This window comes from Mustela putorius, unplaced genomic scaffold (genome assembly GCF_011764305.1).
Source record: "Mustela putorius furo isolate JIRA1106 unplaced genomic scaffold, ASM1176430v1.1 tig00000868_pilon_pilon_pilon, whole genome shotgun sequence".
Taxonomy (NCBI): domain Eukaryota; kingdom Metazoa; phylum Chordata; class Mammalia; order Carnivora; family Mustelidae; genus Mustela; species Mustela putorius.
In genome coordinates, this window is record NW_025421502.1 from 7,661,340 (window position 1) to 7,685,742 (window position 24,403).

Below are 24,403 nucleotides of genomic sequence, written 5' to 3' on the forward strand. Positions count from 1 at the left end.
TGAAAGTCCTAATGAATGCTTTTTGTGTAAATTAATTTTAGCATTCATTCCAAGTGTGGAGGGTTTCAGTTCTTTATTTTGCAGCAGGAAAAGTGGGTATGTCTCAAGATGTCTTTGAGAGCTTTACGTATCCAAGAAGCTAACTGAACAGATAGAGTGCGTGCAGTTCTCCTAATGCATGTCATATTGTTCTTGTAGGAAAAGTGGATTCTGAATTTTTATTTTCTAGTCGATGAAACAATAGGTTTTGTACAGACTCCTGAAACCACCAATGCCCTGTAATGGGGAGGGAATATATAAAAATGACAATGATAACCATATGTGGGATGGTTTGTTTTTCTCAATTCCAAATTCTCTTAACTGCTATAATTTAAAATAAATGTATTAACAGTGATTTCTGAAATTATTCCTTGTTATTGCACAGAATAGACTACCTTAAGCTATTTCTTTTGCCAGATTATAGGTCATTTTTTTTCTTTCCAGTTTTATTGAGATAAAATTAAAATACAAAGAAAACAAGGGACTTTTCTATATGTGATTTCCTCTTCAGGTACACAGTGAAATCAAGTATTGTGTATAGATCGTATATGTATACTTAACTGCTTCTTTGACTATTGGCAAAATTTAAGACATGCCTCTCTAGCTTGGCATTACTAGACACAGTATGCCTTGGTGTGCCTGGGTGGTTTAGTCGGATGAGAGTGTGACTCTTGGTTTCAGTTCAGTTCATGATCTCAGGGTCCTGAGAGCAAGCCCTGCATCAGGCTCTGCATTCAGTGGGGAGTAGGCTTAAGAATTTCTCTCCCTCTCCCTCCACACCCCTTCCCATTCTCATGCTCTTGGGAAAAAAAAAAAGAAAGAAAGAAATAATCTGCCTCATTAATACAAAGTTGTATAGTATTTTTATCTATAGGAAGCTGGTGGAAGGTATCATTCTTCCTTCACCATTGTCTTGAATGCCCTCATGTAGTATTTGCCCCATAAACACAATGAATAGCCTTCAGTTGTGGGTGCCTGCAGGAAGCTTTGCTGCAGTAGGCCTGGAAAGGTATATGAAGTGTCTTGTGCTGTGCATGGCTTATGTTGTAGACACTCCCTTTTCCACTTTCTTCCTCCTGTGAACAGTGGGATGCTCGAGGGACAAAGGGGTCTCCCAGAAAGTACCCATGTTTGCACACCACAAATAATTAGCTAAACTTGGTATTGTAGCAAGCAGTGTTTCTTTCCTGTATTTAATTTGTATTCTTTTCTCTTTTCCTTCATGCTTGGGTTTATCCTAAGAAAGATCAGAAGCCTTGAATTTTCCAATGGGAGCAGACTGATTTTGACACTTGATTTAGCTAGTGCTGAACTATGTCTATTTTGTTCTGTTTTGGAGGAGAAATGTAGGAGCATCCATCTTTCTAGATTTCAGAACCCATAGGGGCTGCTTGAGTAGTGGCACCAGGCCTTTTGTGAGATCCTCCTATCTTTGATACACATATATGACTGCTTTTCTCCTCTGTTGAAGATATTAACATAAATCCATAAGTCCAAATACAAGTTGGAAGTTACTTTCCTCGCTTAGTCAGGAAAATAGCAACCAGATTTGAAACTCTGGTTTGTCCGTTGATACTTGTTTTGAATTGCTTTTGTTTTTGTTTTGCATTTTTTTAATGGGCTATTTTTTAGAGCAGTTTTAGGTTTACAGCAAAAGTGAGAAAGTAGAGTGAGTTCCCATATACCCTACCCCACCGCCCAACCAAGCACAACCTTTCGTATCAACACCCCTCACCAGAGTGGTACATTTGTTACAGTTGAAAGAACTACTATGACACATTGTCACCCAAAGTTCATAGTTTACAGTGGGGTTCTACGTCTGTGGGTTTTGACAGATGTATACTTATCCGCTGTTGTAGTATCATATCATTTCAGTGCCCCCAAATCCCCTCTTGCCTTCATTTCCCCTCAGCCCGCCCTCACCCATAACTCCTGGCAACACTGGTGTTTTCATCATCTCCATAGTTTTTCCTTTTCCAGAACGTCATATAGTTGGAATCATACAGTAAGCAGCATTTTCAAATTGGCTTCTTTTGCTTAGTAATATGCATTTAAGTTTCTTCCATGTCTTTTCATGGCTTGGTAAGTTTATTCCTTTTTAGTGCATTCATTGACTAGATGTACCAATTTATCCATTCATCTACTGAAGGACATCTTAGTTGTTTCTGAGTCTTGGCAGTTAAGAATAAGGCTGCTTTAAATATCTGGGCAGGTTTTTGATTGGACATAGATTTCAGCTTGTTTGGTAACTGCCAAGGAGCGCAGTTTCTGGATTGTATGCTAAGTGTGTGTTTGGTTTTGTAAGAAGCTGCCAGACTGTCTTCCAAAGTGTCTACACTATTTGCATTCCCATCAGCAGCAAATGAGAGTTCCTGTTGCTCCACAGCTTCACTGGCAACCGGCGGTGTCAGTGTTTCGGATTTTGGCCGTTTCCCTGATGGCATGATGTGGAGTATCATTTTATATGCTTGTTGGTCATTTGTATATCTTCTTTGGTAAGGTTTTGGTTCAGGTCTTTGGCCCATTTTTTAAAAAGATGGGGCTATTTGTTTTCTTACCGCTGAGTTTTAAGAGCTCTTCGTGTGTGTCTTAGATAACAGTCCTTTTTCAGATATGCCTTTTGCAAATATTTTCTTCTGGTCTGTGGCTTATCTATTCATTCTCTTGAGAATTATTTTGTTTTGAATAACAAAGTATTGCTTGGATGAGATACATGTATGAAAAGCCCTTAATCATTGCCACTTTTGTATGCTTATAAAGGTGACCTAATAGATTTGGCTTTAAAAAAGTTGAAGCAATTAAACACATTTTGGTAATTATTCCTTGGGGTCTGACAAGTGAGCAAGACTTGTAGAGATCCTCTAAGGAGCTGTGTTGTGATTACAGATACATTCTTCTATGTTCTTAGAGACAAGGACTGTCCCAATGTTGTGTAAATGTGTACTTGGAGTTCACATGAAACTTCTTGACTGCATTCCAGATGGGGTCAAAAAGTGCTGTTTCTCAAACCACAACAGTAGGGGTAAAGCTGATGTACTCAGGAGTACCTTGTGGCATGACTGAGAAGGTGGCGTTGGTGACTCTAGGGATAAAGATGCATATGAAAGCTGAAATAAAAGGGTTTTTGACATGTTAAAGATGAGAGTGGTAGTATTTAGAGTGATTTTGTTTGTTCCCAAATTCTTCTTATTACCTCTTAGTTGAGGTCACCTGTTTTTCGCAGTTGCTTGATTTTGACATCGGTGGCACATTCTCAGAATTTATTCTTCGTCACTAGGTAATGGGATGTGATGCTTAAAGACTTTTGTACGTGGCATATTATGTGTTGAGAGTAGACCAGCAGACCTCAGGAAAAGTTGACTGGGGAGGCACAGGATTCAGAGCCCACTTTTATACTTTGTTTTGAAGTCTCCTTTTGGAGTGTTAAATTTTCTTCATTAATATACCCTTTGGAGAACTTTAAATTGTTGAATCAAATATTTAATTGTACTTTCTTTGTTGTATAGGATATTGTACCTGTGGATGCCTCTTACGAAGTAAAAGAATTATATGTGCCAGAAAATAAACTCCATCTGGCAAAAACAGATGCAGAGACATTACCAGCATTGAAAATTAATAAAGTAAGTGCTTTGTTGCTTTTCGTGCCAAGTGATTTAGCCTAACATATAATCATTATCTATAAATCTTGTTTAATAACTATGTTTAAGGGCGTGGGTGGTGATGGTAGGGGTTATAGTTATAGTTTATATCACAATTTCCAGGGATGGGAAATGTATTTAATTTGTGAAGCCATATTCCCAAAATATCATGGCTTTGATGTGGTTTTAGTCATAATATGTACTTTTTTTTTAAGTGGGGGGAAGGGCAGAGGGAGAGGGAGAGCAAAAATCCTTAGGCAGGCTCCATGTCCAGCACATAGCCTGATGCTGGGCTCCAATTCATGACTCTGAGATCATGACCAGAGCCGAAATCAAGAGTAGGAGGCTTATCTGACTGAGCCACCCAGGTGCCCTAATATTTACCTATTTTGAAACAGCAGACCAAAGATTGTATAAAAGTTTTCGGCTTAGGGACACCTGGGTGGCTCAGTGGGTTAAGCCTCTGCCTTTGGCTCAGATCATGATCTCAGGGTCCTGGGATCGAGCCCTGCATTGGGCTCTCTGCTCAGCGGGGAGCTTGCTTCTTCCTCTCTGTCTGCCTGCCTCTCTGTCTACTTGTGATCTCTGTCAAATTAATAAATAAAATCTTTAATAATAAAAGTTTTCAGCTTACCAGAAAGAATGGGTTCTTAATGCTTCAGAATACTATAAGTACAATAATTAAAATGAACATTTTTTCCCCCTCCAAACAGGTTTCATAATATTCTGCCAAAACCCTGAATTTCTTTCTTATTTTGTTAAGAGTAATTCTGTATATGTCACCTCTAATAACATTGAGTGTCCCCCTCCCCAACTCCTTACCCCCACTAAAAAAACTACTCAGCTAAACTGGGTATGATGACAATGGAAACTGTAATTTATCATTTTGAAATATTAGAGCATTTTAAACTTTTTCATTTAGATGTACTTTAAAAATGGGGAGATTAGGGGCACCTGGGTGGCTCAGTGGGTTAAAACCTTTGTCTTTGGCTCAGGTCATGATCCTGGAGTCCTGGGATCGAGCCCCAGCAGGGAGCCTGCTTCCCCCTCTCTCTCTGCTTGCCTCTCTACCTACTTGTGACCTCTATCTGCCAAATAAAAAAAATAATAATAATAAATGGGGAGATTAAGGACTGAGAACCTGGATCAGAAGTTGACTTTCCTAGCCTTTCTTTTAGTTCGTAAAAATCCAGAACACTCAGGGAAGCACTAAGTCTTAAATTAGGGAGGAAAAGAAAACAAACAAACAAACAAACAAACAAACAGAAAAAACACCCACCAACAAACTTCTGGGCTTAGAGAAAGCCTCTTTAAGTAGTTATTCAAATCCGTGGTTAGAAGTAGATTACTTGATGCACTTTGTGTGGTTGGGTCTGATCAGAAGCTAAGACATGCTGGGGGAGCAGAGGGGGAGAGTTGGGAGACCAGAGCCCCTCAGAAAGGTGACTGTTGCAAGGGAACAGATGTTGTCACCGACATACTTTGCATCGAATGAACCCCCACACACAGGGCTAGAGAGAGAATATGAGAATGAATGAATATGAATCCAGGTCAGTCAGACTCTACAACCCAGAAACACAGTAGCTTTTTTAATATTGTGGTTTGTTCTTTGCATGGCAGGATGAAAAGTAATTAATTAAAAGAATTCATCTTAAGTCAGTAGTGTATTAGCGTGGGCTGCCATAACAAATACAGTAGACCAGAAGGCTTAAGCAAAAAAAATGACTCTGCTAACTGTTCTGGGGGTTGGAAAGTCTAAGATCAAGGTGCTGGCTGATGCCGTTGCTGGTGAGACTGTCTTTCTGGCTCGCTGACAGCCCTCACTCTCTGTGTCATCATAAAGAGGAGAGAAGGAGCTCTGGTGGTGTCTTTCCTCTCCCTGTGAGGGCACCAGATCTTTTGGAGTAGGGCCCCACCCTTAATGACTTCATTTAACTGTGTCCTGTCCTTATAGCCAGGACTCCAAATAGAGTCACACTGAGGATTAGGCCTTCAATATAGGAATTCGAGGGGGGCACAGACATTCAGTTCCTAACATATACCATCTAGAATTGGATTTTGGTGGGAACAGGTAATGAATGGCCAGGTCTGAGAGTTAGGAATAATTGATGAGAGGAAAGCCTGAAAGCAGGTGACACAATTTGGTCTATGCAGATGATTGTTCCTGTGAATGGAAGGAGGGGGAATACCTGTTATTTGAATGTGAAGTGAAACACATCAGCCAGCATACTTAGGGAATAAATAGTAAGCTACATTTTACACCCCTTGGCAGTTGCTTTATCTTTTCTCGTTTGAGAAACATATGCACGGTACGTGTGCACACACGCAGTTAAATGAGCACATCCAACTTGCCTTAATGATACATAGTCCACCAACTCCTTCTGGTAGGAGATGCTACAAGTCTTGAAGATGAAGAAGTCATACAGTCTTTGTAAAATGAGGGGTGCTCTGACATTGTTGAGGCACTTGTTCTCATAAATATATTTTTTAAAGATTTTATTTATTTGACAGATCACAAGTAGGCAGAGAGGCAGGCAGAGAGAGAGAGGGGAAGCAGGCTCCCTGCTAAGGTCCCTGCTAAGGTCCTGGGGCTTGATCCCAGGACCCTGAGATTGTGACCTGAGCCGGAGACAGAGGCTTAACCCACTGAGCCACCCAGGCGCCCCATTGATAAATATTTTTATGTAAGGTTTGCTTTAGTTTGAGGCAGTAGTTATCAAAGTCTAATTTCCAGACCTTCACTGTTAGGATTTTCTGGGAACCTATTAAAAATACAAATTCTTGGGCCCCACAGCAAAATGATTGAAATAGAATCTCTGGAGGTGGAACAATCTTTATTTTAATAAAGGCCTTCCCGGGGTTTCTTATAACACATTAAAGCTTGAGAACTACTAGTGGAGGAGATGCTATCCTTATTAGAAATGCTTTGAAGCCTAATGTTATTTACATTTATTAGGAGAAATGCACATTTTCCTAGTGCCCTTAATCTTTATTAGATTTGTATAATCTATAATCATTCTTGAGGTATTTGTTCCCATTGCTTTCAAAATTAAACTTCTAAAGGTTATTGCTGCTTTTGTTCCTAAGTGTATGAAGTAGAAAACTTTCCTTTCCTGTCTCGTTTGCTAGGTGGATATGCAGTGGGTGCAAGTTTTGGCAGAAGGGTGGGCGACCCCACTGAACGGCTTTATGAGAGAGAGGGAGTATTTGCAGTGCCTTCACTTTGATTGTCTTCTGGACGGTAAGACCATTTACTTCTCTAGTACATCGAGCCTGGAAGAGAAATGACACAGATTCATCACCATTGATAAAAAACAGTGGTGATGTCTTTAATGGAGGTAGCATTTTAAGACTAAGTTACATCAGTACTGAATTCCCTGAGCAAACTATGAAATCTTTTCTTTCCCCATTTTGTTTTCCTGCATGTCATTTATTGCAGAGAGAAGGAAAACCTGGGGATTGGGGCTGAGAGTGTATTTAGAAAGTGAATATAGTTTCCCTGTGCTGTATCCACTGGAGCACCTTGATAAATTTGTCTCTGAAAAGTGTACATCTGTACTGAATTTTGCTCTACTGAAATCCATGCTTGAGTGTTCTAATAAGGGATCAGGGAGTCCAAGTTAAGGAGTCCTGAAACAGATGGTTAAAGGGATCATTCTTCTTTTAAAACACTGAAAAAGGAAAAGGTACCAAGGAAATTGATGGTTAGTATATTGTAATGATAGTTCAGCTGCCTGAACCTTTGTATACCGTTGGTAAAATTAATTAATTACATTAAAGAAAATATTTTTAAATGTCACAGAGCCCTACTAAATTGCTGCCATGTTCTTCTTTGTTATGATTTCTTTTAACTAAGGAGTGAAATTGATAATAGAAGTTATAACTCCTAGTCATTTTTCTTAAATTTTATCATATAAAAGTGTTAAATACTCCTTTTTGGTTTTTCTTCTTTAGAACCAATGGTAAAGTCTTTGTGGACTGACTTCTTAGTAGTCATTTAGTCTGGGTTTGGTACAAATCTACCTGTTAATTTTCCCTTTTAAACTGTACCTCTTGGTAACTTTAAAGCAGCCAACCAGTTATCATTAATTTTATTTACATCTTTTGTCTAAAGAGGGCATGCCATGATTTCCAAAAGAATATGCTTTTACTAGGTATGTAAATAAGATCCACATATGAATTTGAGAGTGCATTTTTTTTTTTTCCTTCTAACCTGGGGACAATGATTAGAAAAAACATTTAGAGCTTGGAAGGTTGGAAACTGAGAATGTGCTTTTGTCTCACTGATCATACATTTTGGTTCAAATTGATTACTTCCTCTGTTTCTTGGCCAGTAATTGCTGACATTGGTTCAATTCTGATTAAAAACCAAGAAATAAAAATACCTTTTGGGTGTTTTTGTCTTCCTGTCTCAAGGAAACCCAAGTATACTCAAGTACACTTGCCACTCACAATATATTTACTGGAAAGGTTTCCATGTTCCTGGAAAGGCCTGGAAACATTGTTCTTTGTCTTTGATATATTGGAGGTACTCAGTATATTTTGGGTGACATTAGGTGTAATCAGCTGATTCTTCCTTGTTAAAGAGTTTCTTTTACTAATGTGGTTTTGTGACCATTTTTTTCTTCCCAAAGACAGTTTCATGAATTATTGTGAGAAGTATGTTGCTACACAGTGTTGCTGCTCTTAATGTTTGCTGTTTTTTTATTTTTTATTTTTTAACCTCTGTGGTTGTTTGTTCTCTCCTGATTTTCTCTGGCGGGTACTGGACCCATAAATCTTGTATTATTTGAAGAGTGTCCTTTGGAGTGAAAGGTGGCTGTGAGTCCTGTTGAGTAATGCAAACTGTGTGCTTTCTGTTCTTTTGTGCCCTGCAGGGGGTGTCATTAACTTGTCAGTGCCTATAGTTCTACCGGCTACTCACGAAGATAAAGAGAGGCTGGACGGCTGTACAGCATTTGCTCTGATGTACGAGGGCCGCCGTGTGGCCATTCTTCGCAACCCGGAGTTTTTCGAGCACAGGAAGGAAGAACGCTGTGCCAGACAGTGGGGAACAACATGCAAGAACCACCCTTACATCAAGGTCCTTAACAAACCTTGCATTTTATCTCCATGGGCCGATACTGTGTATGTTGAAGTGTGGGCATTACCTGTATATCCACAATTCCTTTGGGATTGTTGATATTTTGCAGAATGGACACTGGATCTCAGATTAGTGTGATGAACACATGATCTTGTCATTTTGGTCTGGATAATATTTGTTCAGTAAATCTTTTTTTTTTTCTTATGAGGTAAAAAGGGGATGACTGAGGGAGAGGGAAAAAATCCCAAGCAGGCTTCATGCCCAGCGCAGAGCCCAATGTGGGGCTCGTTCTCACAACCCTGAGATCATGACCTGAGCTGAAATCAAGAGTCGGATGCTTAGCTGACTGAGCCACCCAGGCACCTCTAGTTAATCTTTTTTAAACATCTTCTATACATTAGGTCCCGAGTTAGGTACTGGTTCTGGGAATATAGGGCTGATGTAACAGTGGACACAGTCTCTGTATGGTTGGAGCTTACTGTCTGGTGGGGAGCAGACATCATGTTCTATAGGAAGGCTGCGAGGGCAGGTGCTGTGGGAGCCTACGGCAGGGTGATTGGGGTTTTAATTGAACGCTTTGTGTCTGGTATGAAAGCAGTGAAATCCAGTTAGTCTTTCCAAAGGGCCTCATGTATTTTATGTGTTTTATGTGAAATGTCATCACTGAAGTAAAATTTCTGTCATTTGTTTTAAAGTATACTCTGAGCTTTAAAAGAAATTAAGTGAAATTTTAGTAGGTTGTCTAGACAATTTTTAAGACATCTGTTTAGGTCATGTAAATGTGTTAAATCTTGTCTCATGAGGAATAAAAAGTGATAAACTTTTTAAGATAGGGAGATATTGTTTTAGAAAATAAGGAGTTTGAATTAGTGATGGTATCAGACATTCCTTTGGTATTAAAATTCTACAGTTATTAATAATAAATAGTAGTTTACAAAACGTGCTTACTTATGTAAATTCTTTGAACCGCAAAGCAGACCTATAAGGATGGGTGGCATTTCTATCCTACATATAGAGAAATTAAGACTTACAGGGGATAAATATCATGACCAGAATTATACAGCTAACAGGTAGGATGAGGGTTTGGTTTGAATTCAGGACTTTGGGCTTCAAAGCCCTCTTCCATAATCTGTAGCAGAGAGCAATTATTGGTGTTTTTTCCACTTTTACTTAAAGATTTTTATTTATTTGACAGACAGAGATCACAGGTAGGCAGAGAGGCAGGCAGAGAGAGAGGAAGGGAAGCAGATTTCCTGCTGAGCAGAGAGCCCAGTGCGGGGCTCCATCCCAGGACTCCGGGATCATGACCTGAGCTGAAGGCAGAGGTTTTAACCCACTGAGCCACCCAGGTTCCCCTCCACTTTTATTTAGAGTAATCCATAAACTTCTTGGGATACTTAGTACTTGTATGCAACCTTGAGGATCCAGCAAGGTTGTGATAGGAGGAACTGTGAAAAACAGAATTCCAGTTTTAGGAAGCAGGAGGAGCAGACTCCATGCATTGGAGAGATGACTGGTTGTCGAGCAGGAGAGAGGACCTTGGGAAGACAGAGGGAAGATAGCGTTCTACCCTGAGATGTTAAGATCTTGTTGAGTCATGAGTGGTTTACATGTATTTCTGCTTCGTGCTTTTCACACCACATTTCGGTCATTTACACTGTCCTTATAGTGATCCTTGCAAGTAGAATCCTGGAGAGTCTTAGGCTGGGTTCAAGTTGCCCACAGTGACAGTGGTGTCCGTTTGTGCCTTGCTAGGAGTGGAGAGGTCACAGGCAGCCTTGGAGCATGAGTGAGGCCCAAGCAAAGAGGTGCTTTAAGAAGCTTGCCTGATGGTCTTGTGCAGGATGTTTCCAGCCCATCCCCCTTGCTCTGGTACTGGCCACGTTCTCCAGGTCTCCAGCCTAGAGTCGTGCCCTGCCTGCAGTCTGCTTCCTCATGTCTGTCACAGTCTGATCTCCTCAGAGCAGCTGGAGGAGATCAGCTCTTCCTGAAATACTTGAACTCCATGGCTGGTTCCTTTTAGTCACCTTGGGTTCATTGCCACCCTCCTCAAGAGAGACCTTCACTGACTCTTCGCTGAAATGTCATTGAGTCTAATCCCCAGGAGCTCTGCTCCATTGCCCTGGTTGTTCTCTCTTAACAGTTTTCACTAGCCAACACTTGCCTGCTTTCTGCTCAGTCTGTCCCACTAGAATGCAAGCTCTGTTAGAGTGAGGCCTTTTTCTGTCCTGTTTGCTGCTATATTCCCCAGTGCCTAGTGCAAACCCTGGCACGGCCAGTTACTAGATAAATACTTGCTGATTGAATGGTTTGATGGGTGGGGAAGGACTTTTTGGCAAGCAAGACCAGGTTGGAAGGGACCGTAGCAATCTAGGTGCGTTATTGGCACAGACGCTGAAGCGAGGGTGGGCAGGGGGGTGAGGGAGGAAGGGTGAGCTGGAGTTGTGCTGTGGAAATGGACAGGTCCAGAGGTTACATCCCTCCTCTCAGGGAAAGAGCAGGAGTAAAGCTGTGAGAAATTTGAGGTGGTGTGGAGATGGGAAGGTATGAATTTGTGTCCAGCTCCATCATCACTTGAATTGCTCAAAAGTTTAGGATTGGAGAACACAGAGGCTGGGGTGACCCAGGGTTACAAATGTTTCTGTTCATCAGCATACAACAACAGTGAAGAGAATGTTTTTACCTAACAAGTTATAATTACTCATTGTGTCCCAGAACCCTCTGAGGGCTTATAAAATACATTCTAATTTTAAAACATCTCTAATCCCAATTCAGTTGATAAGCCAAACAGATTTACCGTTGGCCTTAAGATGAGGGTAGCTTAGAGCTACATGTACCTCCTGTGAGAAATGTTCTTACTTATTTTGATCTTGGTTTCTGTTTAAACATTTTCTTTCTTCCATTAGATGGTTATGGAACAAGGAGATTGGCTGATTGGAGGAGATCTTCAAGTCTTGGACCGAATTTACTGGAATGATGGTCTTGATCAGTATCGTTTCACTCCTACTGAGCTAAAGCAGAAGTTTAAAGATATGAATGCTGGTAAGACATGGATCTCATTATCTAACACAGGACTATTTGGAGTCTCTGCTTGATGGGAAAGTTCTAGAATTTTTCCATTGCTTACTAAAGTATAAAAGCACATCGAGTAAAGATAATTGCAGGATGGAGTATGTTGAAGTGGTAGTTGATCTAAACCCACCTGGGTAGTTTGGTTATGTGGGTACAGTTTGTGGGTACAGTTTGATCGAACACTTTGTATACTGTGTGGGAGATCGTTGCCAATAATAAATTGACCTTTTATTTGTGTATTATAAAACTCACATGCTAAAGCTGAGTAGAACTATGGAAATTATTTGAGTAATTCACTTATATCAGTGTGCTTTATATTTTTTTAAAGATTGATTTATTTATTTGACAGAGAGAGACAAAGAAAGAGGGAACACAAGCAGGGGTTGTGGGAGAGGGAGAAGCAGGCTTCCTGCTAAACAGAGTGTGGGCCTTGATCTCAGGACCCTGGGATCATGACCTGAGCACCACCCAGGTGCTCTATTTCCGAATATCTTATGAGTCTAACATATCACTGCAGAAAATAAGAGAACAACAATATCATGTTGGCTATTTATTCAACAAATGTTTGGTGTACATCTTTATACCAGGGTGCCAGGTGCTGGGGATCCATAAATAAAGTAGCTGAGAGCCAGTTATCCTTACATCAGACAACAACAGGAGCCTATGGTATAGAAGACAAGGACAGTAAACAGATAACAGGGAAGGTTGTCAAAGAGTGGTTTAGTAGTAGTTTCCTATTTCTGGATTAACATGAAATGGAGTAGTATGAGTAGAGTTCGTAGATGCTGTTCTTTATACTGCAGGACAGGGATTTTTATACCGGACAGCTTGCAATCCGCAGGTCTTCATACAGAGGTAATTGAGTAACGTGTTTATACTGGTACAGCCACATACTTAAATCCAAGCTTCCATGTCAGGGACTGGCATTCACGATAGAGCTTGGGATCTGAAGAATTTGAAAGATTCGTTACAGAAGTAGTTAAGCCCTAAGCCTTGGTGTAGCTTTTTAAAAACACTTTCTGTGTAGAAAGGGAGTATTCAGGGCTGAGAAAAGTTAATGTGGTGGCTTTTTAAGGAGCTAGCTAACTCAGCCATAACTCAGAAGCCCCCTTCCGAGTGACTATGGAAGCTGGGCAAGAGCACTCATTTCAGTAGTTGTGTCTAGCTTCTGTGGACTCCAGAGTCTGGGGCACACACTGTCCCCTGCTTTAATACCAAGAAGTCATGTGGTTGTGGAGAAATTACTTTTTTCTCCAAGTCTCGCTTCCTTCAGTTGTAGAAATAAGGGTGGTAATAATACTTAATTCATAACATTTTATTTTAAAAAGCAAAATGTGGGGCACCTGGGTGCTTCAGTCGGCTAAGCATCTGACTCTTGATTTTGGCTCAGGTCCCGATCTCAGGCTTGTGAGATTGAGCCCCACGTAGGGCTCTGTGCTGAGCGCAGAGCCTGCTTAGGATTCTCTCTCTCCTCTCTCTCTGCTTCTCCCACAAAAAAAGACAAAAAAGTTAAATGAGATCAGTTGTGTAAGGCACTGTGATCTCCGACCCATAGTAAGAGGTCAATGTGTCATAATTTCTGAGTCTGAAGGGCGTCTCACCTCTATTTGCGTAAAGGTTAAAGAAAGAATATCTATTTATTCTTTTTTTTTTTTTTTTTAAGATTTTATTTATTTATTTGACAGAGAGAAATCACAAGCAGATGGAGAGGCAGGCAGAGAGAGAGAGGGAAGCAGGCTCCCTGCTGGGCAGAGAGCCCGATGCGGGACTCGATCCCAGGACCCTGAGATCATGACCTGAGCCGAAGGCAGCGGCTTAACCCACTGAGCCACCCAGGCGCCCGATTTATTCTTTAACTCTACTGTACTTTGCTGGTATTTGAAATAAGAGCTTAAAATAGATTGGGAACTGGAGACCACACACTGTCCAGAGCTGTGCAGTTTCCTCCCAGCCCGCCTCATTCATTCAGTTTCTGCTTGGGCCCTGTATGTCCTCTGAGCCCAGGATCCATACCCCACTCCTCTACACCTCCCACCCCTGGCCCTGGGGCCTCTTTAACTTCACTATCTCTGAACTTGAAGCTACTATGCAGGAGTCTCTCTGAATGATACACTTGGTGCCCGCCTACACTATAGTGTTTTCTTCTTTTTTGCTAGCATGTTTTGGGCCCAGTCACAGGGGAATATTTCATGATTGTTCTAAGTCAGTGAGAGTACCTCATTCTCTTGTCAGTGATTTAAGGGTCCTTGTAGAAGTTTGTTCTGGCCATTGAGATGTAAGAGAGAAGGGTTTCCAGAAAAAGGTTTTCTTTCTTTTCTTTTTAAGATTTTATGAGAGCGTACGCATGCGTGTGAGTCGTGGGGAAGGGCAGAGGGAGAAGCAGGCTTCCCGCTGAGCCGGGAGCCTGATGCAGGGCTGGATCCCAGAACCCTGGGATCATGACCTGAGCCACCGAAGGCAGATGCTTAACCACTGAGCCACCCAGGTGCCCCAGGGGTTTTCTTTTTGACAAGAAAGTGGCTTAGGACAAAAAGTCGTCTTTTCTTAACCCTCTTCTTCCTGCTTCAGATGCTGCCGGGAAACGGTACAGCGTTTGGAGCTTGGGTAACTATTTCGTATCTGTGAGAATCCATGAGAATCTTAAACTGGCTGAGTTTCTGACCCAGTCGTAGAGTCCTCTGATTCCAGATTTCTTACTCAAATACTTAATGTATGTTTGAACTGTTTAAGACACTTCTAGCTGGATCTTATTTCATTTGCAACCAGAATTATCTGATAGTTTAGTACATACAGGCTTTTTCCTTTTTTTTTTTTTTTTTTCTGGTGAACAAGAACATGTTTAATGGAAGATGTGCTGAGACCACCTCATTTACTTTAATTTTTTGCCAAAATTTGAATTCCTAACTAATTCATGTTCATAAATTAATTGTTAGCACTGGTGAGGGGTCTTATCAAGGAGTTATTCATAATTGGAATCTTTAATATTACATCTGTTTTTCACTCTTGCTTGGGAGCCAAACATTTTAAGTCATTTAGAGAATTTGTTGCATAATGAGTGATTGCAACTTTGTTTAAAGTAGCTGAGAGCCAGTTATCCTTACATCAGACAACAAAGATTGTGGAGTATTATTTTGTTTACTTTTCCATTTTAGACTAAGGCAAATACGCAACAGACCCAGGAGTTTCCTTTGTAGTTCTTGTTCTCTCTTTTCGGAGGGCCATTAACAAGTCCTTTCCTGGCGTGTTTGTGTCTCGTACATAGTGCAAGGAGAGAAAACAGAATCTTTATTTTCTCTTTTACCCAGGGTTTCTTTTCCTACCTCTTCCTATTTCTCCTCCTCTCATCTTTGAAGAAGAATTTTGATGATCGGACACGGGCTGTTGTCTTGTGTTCATTACTGGTATGATAGCATTTGCTGTGCTGAGCCGGTTCTGTAGCTGGAAGGGTGGAGTGGTCTTTAATAGCTCCATCAGTGATTGCAAGGGGACACTGTTCCAGAGAGCAGGTTCTTTCAATCACTGGTGGTTTACCACTGTCTTAGAAAGAAGAATGGATTTCACTTAGGCCAAGTAAGAGCCAGTTAGTATTTATTACACACAGAATATTGCTTTCTTGATGGACTACCAAGGGAAAGTTGACATAACTTCTTTCAGGCTAGTACCAGTATCATAGTATTAAAGAAATCTGAGAAAGCTTTGTTCATCTTACAAACACGTTTTTAAATTAAATTAAATTTATTTTTTAAAGATTTTATTTATTTGATAGAGCACAAACAAGGGGAATGGCAGGCAGAGGGAGAAGCAGGCTCCCTGCTGTGTAGGAAGCCCAACATGGGGCTTGATCCCAAGACTCTGGGTTCATGAACTGAGCCGAAGGCAGACACTTAACTGACTGAGCTACCCAGGCACCCCTAGACTGTTACTCTTATTCCCCAAGGTATCGCAGCAATAAATTGTTTTACATTCTTGAGCTTAGAAATGTTTTCAAATTGTAGTAAAAAAAGTGTTGAATATAAAGCTTTTTGTCAGCTGGGCTCTGTCCTTGCTTATTCTTTCCCCTTCCTGTCTGTTCTGTCTTGTGTCCATGTGTTGGGGTTTAAGGAAAGTAATGGAGGGGAGCTGTATCCTGCTTCCATCATGTGGGAAACATTAGCAGATAATCAAAGAATACAGAAAGTTGGGGGGAGCTCTTGCCCCATAGCATCCTCCTTCAGCACTGTGATCTGGCCATGCCTCCATCCCCTACAACGAGCTTCTAGTCACCGCCTCTCCTCACAGCTTCAGAAACACTGTCTTCTTCCAGCGCCCTCAGGAGTGCTAACAGGATGCAGAGCTGCTAGTCGCTAGAGGTCTCATCAGTCCTTTTGGGTTCCCGTAACCTTGACCACTGTTCTTCAGTTACTCGCTTTGTGGAATTATGTTGAGAGCCTCATCTGAGTGTGCCTTGATCAGACTAATAGAGGCTCCCTACACTTTGGATTACAGTATCTCCAGCTCACTGCCTTATGGTCAAGAAAGTCGAATGCGGGGCGCCTGGGTGGCTCAGTTGGTAGTGTCTGCCTTTGGCTCGGGTTATGATCCCAGGGTCCTGGGATTGAGCCTCACGTCGAGCTCCCGCCTCTGTGGGAAGTCTGCTTCTCCTCTCTGACTCCTCCTGCTTGTGTTCCCTCTCTCATTGTGTCTCTCTCTGTGAAATAAGTAAAAATCTTTTTAAAAAAAGAGTCTAATGCCTTCAGAGACTATCTGCTTCTGCCTTAGACTTCTCATGAATCATTCCCAACTTTACTTAAAATATCCTTCTAACGTCTCCATCCATTCATTAAAGTGCAGTTTGTAGGGATGCTTGGGTGGCTCAGTTGGTTAAGTGTCTGACTCTTGATTTTGGCTCAGATCATGATCTCAGGGTTGTGACAGTGAGCCCTGCATTGGGCTCCATGCTCAGTGGGGAGTCTGCTTGAGAGTCTCTCTCCCTCTCCCTATGCCCTACCCCCTCCTCGCATGTGTGTATGTTCTCGCTCTCTAATAAATAAAATCTTGGGGAAAAAAAAGGAGTTTCAGTTCATGAAAAATGCTAATTAGTATTGTAAGTAGAAAGGCAAATATTTAAGTGACCTGTCTTATTTTTTCCTCCCCTCATAAGCAGTTTAAGTAAAAGAAAGCCAGTAATTTAGGACAGTCTAGAGGAAGGAGGGGAAATCAAGCTCTTTCTTACTTCCAGCTCTCTTCAAAAAAAAGCTGCCATAAAAACAAACATTAAACACATAACCTTCCCTAACAACTCTAGAGCTGTTGTCAGTACCCTTGTTCAGCTACCACATTGACTGAGGGAAAATCAGAAATGCCTGTTACTAGAGCTTTGGGGTAGATAAAGTGGCAGATAATAAAGCTTGGGTGGGACTGGAAGAGAAGACTTATTAATTACTGCTGTATGTAGGACAGTTTTACAGAAGTTGAGAGCAGGGAAGCAGGAAGATGTTGTAATTCTGGGTTAGTGGCTGGGATGTTCTCAGGGCTCTGACTGTGGGCGTGGCGGTGGAGCACAGTTCTGAGATATGTGGGGACAGCCCTCCTGTGAGAACTGACGCTGTCTTTGGGCACTTGGCTACAAAGCTGCAGAGTAGGGTCACAGCCAAGTTCTTGGCATCTTGGGACAGTAATGTTTGCTGGTGGTGATGCTGGCTTAGGCAGCCCATGTCCTCCACGAATCCAGGGCACTCTATGCTCGTCCTCTCCCCACCACCAGGAAGAACTCATGGTTGCCATTTCCTTCCCCTGTCACAAATCGGTGCATGCTCAGGAGAACCATCTCCTGTTCTTCCCCTCCCACTTTCTGGAAGGAAAGAGATCAGACAGTACTGGTTTCTTTAGTGTGTTGGCTGCTGGACTGGAGGGAAAGGGACAGAACCTGCATTACTGGACTGTCCCTTTCTTTAAACATGAAATACTGAAGGACTAGGTTTTAGGAGTTAGACCTGCGTTTGGCTTGAGTAATAGAGAAGGTGGAAGGATCGAAGGAATGGGGATAGTAATGGGCAATATATACTGAAATGCTTTCAGTCATAAGTCTAACTGATGAAGTGGACGGTCAGAATTAGAGATGCAGCTAACAGAGGCCAACTGTAGGTGATTAGTAATTGAATCCAGGGGAATGGGTAAGTTTCCAGAATGAGAACATGAGGAACTTCATAGGACCCAGCAAATGAACCTATTGCTCCAAGAGGGACCACAAGATGTCAGAGACAGGTGATCGACCCGAAAATGGCCAAGCAGAGTATAAAATGTCCTACATCTATGATTACAAGTGTGTAAAAATATCTGTATAAGGGGAAAACTAGGCGGTTGTGCAAAACAACCAAAAACAGCTCTATTAGGATAGTGCGTTTTTGGGTGATTCCCCACCCCCTTCCAAATGTCCCCAGTGTTTCATGGCTTTTCCTTTAAAGGGTAGAGAAAGGGCTGGTGTCATGGTTAGCAGGTTATGAGGACAGTGGGGTTGGGGCTCGATGTCAGAGGACAGGATGGCGTCTCCTGGTTTTGGCAGGGGTCTCATACTCACAAAGGAACATTGGTTGACTGAGTGGATCCAGCCCCGTTCTTCTATCACTTGATCCTTCACACTGTCACCAGACTTATCTTCCGAAAACAAAGACACAGTCATGGCCTGTTGGAGTTGAAGGACCTGTGTTTCTTTTATCACACATTTCTTCTTCGATTAGTGAATGCTTTCTTCTCCTTTCTGACCAGATTGTAAGCTCCTGGGCCCAGGACCAGTGCTGTTTTGGATCCCTACCTCAGGATTGGCATAGCTGTAGCAGAAACCCCCATGGCCTGCAAAGCCTAAAATATTCACTGTGGCTCTTTATGGAAAAGGTTGGCTTTTATAGGCGGCGTCAGCAGCTTCGTAGTGTCCCTTCCTGACCCTCCAGAAGTCAAGATTATGGATGGAATTCCTGGTCTTTCCCCAGGAACACGGTTACAGAGGGCTAAAAAGAGATGGAAATCATAAATGTCAGTAGTAAATTCCAGTCATCTTTTAGATCATCTCCCATTTTCAAGCACAGTTGAAATCATGGACTTATTGTAAGTAGAAAGGCAAGTATTTGACACCAGGAGTGGTGTGACAGTGGGGAAATCACTGTCCTTTAGAGAAAGAGGATGAGGACGTGAGGCTATAAGTATTAGAGGCTCCAGGTCCATAGTGACTCATAATTTTTTTTCCATCCTCAATGGAAAATTGATGGAGGAAAATTTAATAGTGATGCGTACTGGGTTGAGTTAGCTGGGACAGCACCCTGGGAATGTCAGCCTCCAGTGGATCAGGTGCTCTTCTTACATCTTTCATCCACGTCAGTTCTCTAGTGGAGAAACCAGATGGGAGGGATGAAAATGCAGTCTGGATCTAACAGACAGTTAAAGCCATTTGTGCAGTTCATTGATAATTAAAAGGGACTGGGTAGAAGGTTAGGAAAAACCTGGCAATACTGGCAAGAAAAAAAATGGACAGACAGATCAAATGGTCATTGGGTTCCTGAGTAGACTGATATGAAGGAAGTAATTCTGCCTGGAAGAAATTTTGGCAGTCAGATCCTTTATATGCTGCTAATGTGAACTTTCACTAAGTCATCCATCTTCACTTTATCTGTTAAATGACCAGTGTGAAGCTAGATTAATTCTTTTAGGAAAGAAAGTCTACATAGATAAATTATTAGGATCTGTGAAATATGTGTATTTGAGACCATTTATTTTACGTGTTTCCTTTTGCACATCCTGCCATATAGATACTCCTGCCGAATGGTGATTTTACAACATAAGATTTGACCTGAGTGAAGTCTAGGCATGTAGTCATCATATACCTAAGTGGTAACACCCAGGGGGGCCCTCTACAGAGACAGATGCCTGTTTCTGATTAAGGAGGACAAAAGCGAATGAGCACAGTGCTAACATGCCCTCGTCTTGGAGGCATTAGCTGAGTGTTAGTTTGTACCCGAGTGGACCTTGAGCCACGGGTGGAACAGTGGCTTCAGTTTCTTGCCAGGAATATTTAGATGTGTTTTTTCTCCTCTCCCTCCCTCCTCTCCCTTCTCTCCTCTCATCTTGAATGAATTAAGGAATTCAGATGTACAAGGGACCGCAGTATGCATCTCCCTGTGCTGGGTGCTTTATATTATTTTGTCTTCATAACAATAACCTTAGTATCATCCCTATTTCAAAAATGTACAAAGTGAAATTCAGTCCTTATAGGCCACAGTCCGTGTCTAGAAACTGGTGTACTTACAATATGAATCCATAATTAACCCTGTTCTAAAGTAATGATTCTTTTGGTACCCTGCATGTATCTTCTCTTTTAGACCTTGTTATTATGGAAAATTTCAAACTTTACACTACTTGTAAGTAGGTATCATAGTATACTGAATCCCTGTGTGCTTCTAGCCCAGCTTCAGTAGGTAGTCAGCTCTTGACTAATCTTGTTGCATCTTTGCCCTCCTTGCTACCTCACCCCTGCATGTGATCTGAAGCAGAGCTCATACCCCCTTTATTTCATGTTTTAGTACCTATCTCTTAAAGACAAGGACTTAAAAAGGACAGCCATGATACCACTTTTGCAGCTTAATAATAATAATAATCACTTAATGTAATCAGATATCCACTCAATGTTCAAATTTCTGATAACTTCATAGTAATCACTTTTTAATTTAATTTGCTTATTTAAAATATTTTATTTATTTATTTGAGAGAGAGAGAGAGACAGAAATAGAACAGGAGCTGGGAGGTGAGGATATGGAAGCAGGCTCCATGCTGAGGAGGGAGCCTGACATGATGCTTGATCCCAGGACCCTTGGATTATCACATGAGTTGAAGGCAGGCGTTTAACTGACTGAGCCACGCAGCCACCCCTATAGTCACTTTTTAAAATAGTTTTTTGGAGATTCCTCAAGAAATTAAAAATAGAACTTCCCTATGACCCTGCAGTTGCACTCCTAGATATTTACCCCAAAGATACAGATGTTGTGAAAAGAAGGGCCATCTGTACCCCAGTGTTTATAGCAGCAATGGCCACGGTCGCCAAACTGTGGAAAGAACCAAGATGCCCTTCAACGGACGAATGGATAAGGAAGATGTGGTCCATTTACGCTATGGAGTATTATGCTTCCATCAGAAAGGATGAATACCCAACTTTTGTAGCAACATGGACAGGACTGGAAGAGATTATGCTGAGTGAAATAAGTCAAGCAGAGAGAGTCAATTATCATATGGTTTCACTTATTTGTGGAGCATAACAAATAGCATGGAGGACAAGGGGAGTTAGAGAGGAGAAGGGAGTTGAGGGAAATTGGAAGGGGAGGTGAACCATGAGAGACTATGGACTCTGAAAAACAATCTGAGGGTTTTGAAGGGGCGGAGGGTGGGAGGTCGGGGTACCAGGTGGTGGGTATTATATAGGGCATGGATTGCATGGAGCACTGGGTGTGGTGCAAAAATAATGAACACTGTTATGCTGAAAATAAAAAATAAATTAAAAAAAACACTAGTGACATATGGTGACAAACATAACATGGAAATATATATATATATATACACACACGTACATACACACACATATATATAATTTTTGTTATATATATGTATAATAAAAGTTGTATAAAGAAAAAATAAATAAGTAAAATAGTTTTTTTGAATCAGGATCTAAATAAGGATCCTGCATTGTATTTGCTTCATGTCTCATGTCAAAATTTTTCACTTTGTTTTTTAACTTTTTATTTTGAAATGATTTTAAATTTACAGAAAAATTAGGATACAGAATAGGAACAAGAACTCCTGTATATTTATCCAGAATCTATAGTTACTAACATTATACGTTATTGGCTTTCTCGTTCTGTCTTTAAAAGTTGTAGACATGACGGGATGCCTCATTGCCCCTTAGTAAGTCCGCACGCATTTCCTAAAAATAACGGTCTCTTACCTATTTATAGCATGCTCATCCACATCCAGAAAATAACATTGGTGTAGCACCGTCTAACCCTTATACTCCATTCAAATCATGCCACTGTCCTAATAAGGTCCATTATAGCAAAACCAACAGCAGTCAGGTTTTTTTCTTCCCCACCTTTCCTTTCTGGTTCAGGACTCAGTCATGTCTCTTTATAGTCTACTTCAATTTGGAAGGGTCATTTAGTCTTTATTTTGTCTTTCATGACCTTGACATTTTTTAAGAGTACATATCATTTACTTTGTTGAATGTCGGTTAGTGTGGATTTATCTGCTGCTTCCTCATGTTTTGATTTGGGTTACACGTTTTTTGTCAGAGATACTACGAAAGCAGTTGTGAGCTTTCAGTGCATTGTATCTGGTGGCTTACAATTTTGACTCATCTTGAACTTTTGTTTTAAGGTTAATGTCTTTAAAAAATTTTACTTTTGTCTCTTGTTTAAGATTGTGTTTGCCAGGATTTTCTGTTACAAAGTTAACAAGTTATTTTGTGCTTATTAACTAAAAAGTATTTTGGGCGAGAGATTTTGAAACTATAAATATCCTGTTGTTATCAAACTTTTACCCACAATTTTTTTTAGCACATTACAAATATGGTCAAATGGTGATTTTTCTAATTGTCATTCTTCCGATGTTTATTAGTTGACTTTTACCCAGAAGTGGAGTTTCCCCTTCTCTCCATTACTTTGTTGATTTATTTTATTCTTCATGGACTCAGATTCCTGTTTTACTCAAAAGGTTACAGTTTGTTACTATTATTGTTTATGTTGGTGTGTAACTTGTGCTTGTTGGGATTAGTCATTGGGTCGAAATTGGTTGCTCTGTCCTTTTGACATGCCCCAGGCCCGGGACATCATTTTTCAAGCACTTCCTTTCTTTATGACACACAAGATGTTCCAGCTCATGTTGTGAGTTCCTTGCCCTAGCACTAGAACCAGCCATTTTGCCAGTGTTATTTAGAATGTAAAATTGGTGCTTTTGTGTTGCTCATCATCATTGGGTAGTGGTTGCTTATAGGACCTTTCAGTGGGTGAGCTGAGAAATGTGCATTATGTGTAGGCACACAGGCACTTAGATACAGCACACACATGTTTATATTTGTTCCTATCTCCTCTCTCTGGCTGAAACCCCTGAGCTCACACTGATACTTTCAGTCTTAATCCAGTAGCACATAGTCTATTCTAACCTTTCTCCTATCTGTGTTTATGCCTTCCATCTCCTGCAGTTGAGAACACTGGCTCCCCTTATCCTCACTATGTTTATGTGTTTTCTGTATCTCACTGTGTGTAAGGAGTCTTCCAAACAGGCAGTCTTCTGGGGCCCTGGGGCTTGCAGGCTTGAGCTGGGCCAGAGTCCTCTCTCCGCAGTGGGAGTCTGGAGTCTGTCCCCCACCCACCATCCGTGCAGTGACTCACACTAGCCTAGGAGGAGGATGCACTGATGCTCAGTAAGTGGGTCTGTTGTGAGCAGGCTATTTATTTCATGTATTTTTGTGAAAGAGAGAGAGGGAGAGTGAAAACCAGATTGGGGGCGGGGAGAAGCAGGCTCCTTAATGAGCAGGGAACCTGACTTGGGGCTTGATCCCAGAACCCTGGGATCATGACCTAAGCTGAAGGCAGCCGCTTAGCCAACTGAGCCACCAAGGTGCCTGTGAGCAGGCTGTTTTTAAAGAATGGGCAGCATTAAGTGAAGGGAAGAGAGGAGAGAGTTGAGTGAGTGACATGACTTAGGCCAGAATCAGAGTGGGTGAGTAAGGTCAGGCAGTAATCTTCTAAATGTTGAATTATACCCTCTTCATTTGTTTTTTTGTGAGGGACTGGAGTATATACAGTAGAGTCAGGAAGTAAAATTGCCTCTTGCTCCCAGAGATAGGGGAGCTCTGGAGCTTTACTTAAAGATCAAAAAGGATTTTTGGAGTTTTTTTTTTTTTTTTTTAAGTAAGAGCCTAGCATGGGGCTTGAACTCATGACCCTGAGATCAAGACCCGAGCTGAGATTAAGAGTGTGGTGCCCAACCAGCTGAGCTACCCAGGCACCCCCTGTTTGGGGATCTTTTTATATCTATATATAAAACAAGATTTGAAGTGAATTCAGGCTAGAAAAACTTTCAGGTTTGTACTCCTCTTCCCATCTCCTTAAAGCAGAATAATTTTACTTATTTATTTTATTTTTTAAGATTTTATTTATTTATTTGACAGAGAGAGAGAGACAGCAAGAAGGGGAACTCAAGCAGGGGGAGTGGGAGAGGGAGAAGCAGGCTTCTTGCTGAGCATGGAGCCCAATGCTGGGCTTGACCCCAGGACCCCGGGATCATGACCTGAGCTGAAGACAGATGCTAAACGACTGAGCACCCAGGTGCCCTAAAGCAGAATAATTTTAAATGCTCATATATTTGTATCAGGACTTCGTTGTTTTTTTGTACCTCATATCAGCTATTTCTTGGGTGAAAACTAGCCTTGTTCACGTATAAAAGGTAACTTGAGAACTTCAGAGCATAACAGTAATGCTGTAAATCTTGGAATATCATAGGATGTGGCTCTCCCCACACCCCTCAACAAACCCCCAAGCCCCTGGTCAAGTAAGGG

At 41.3% G+C, this 24,403-nt stretch overlaps 1 protein-coding gene and 1 long non-coding RNA gene across 2 annotated transcripts in view; one reads left to right on the top strand and one right to left on the bottom strand.

Moving 5' to 3' along the window:
- The window catches only part of PAPSS1 (3'-phosphoadenosine 5'-phosphosulfate synthase 1), a 98,474-nt gene that overhangs the window by 43,667 nt on the left and 30,404 nt on the right, over nucleotides 1-24,403 (top strand). The window contains exons 6-9 of the mRNA XM_004748115.3: nucleotides 3,546-3,659; nucleotides 6,807-6,918; nucleotides 8,555-8,760; nucleotides 11,667-11,802. Coding sequence (XP_004748172.1) covers nucleotides 3,546-3,659; nucleotides 6,807-6,918; nucleotides 8,555-8,760; nucleotides 11,667-11,802 — 568 coding nt within the window. The remainder of the gene's footprint in view (nucleotides 1-3,545; nucleotides 3,660-6,806; nucleotides 6,919-8,554; nucleotides 8,761-11,666; nucleotides 11,803-24,403) is intronic.
- The window catches only part of LOC106005402, a 48,089-nt gene continuing 36,065 nt past the window's right edge, over nucleotides 12,380-24,403 (bottom strand). Inside the window, exon 4 of the long non-coding RNA XR_001178724.2 lies at nucleotides 12,380-12,778. This is a non-coding gene — a long non-coding RNA (uncharacterized LOC106005402). The remainder of the gene's footprint in view (nucleotides 12,779-24,403) is intronic.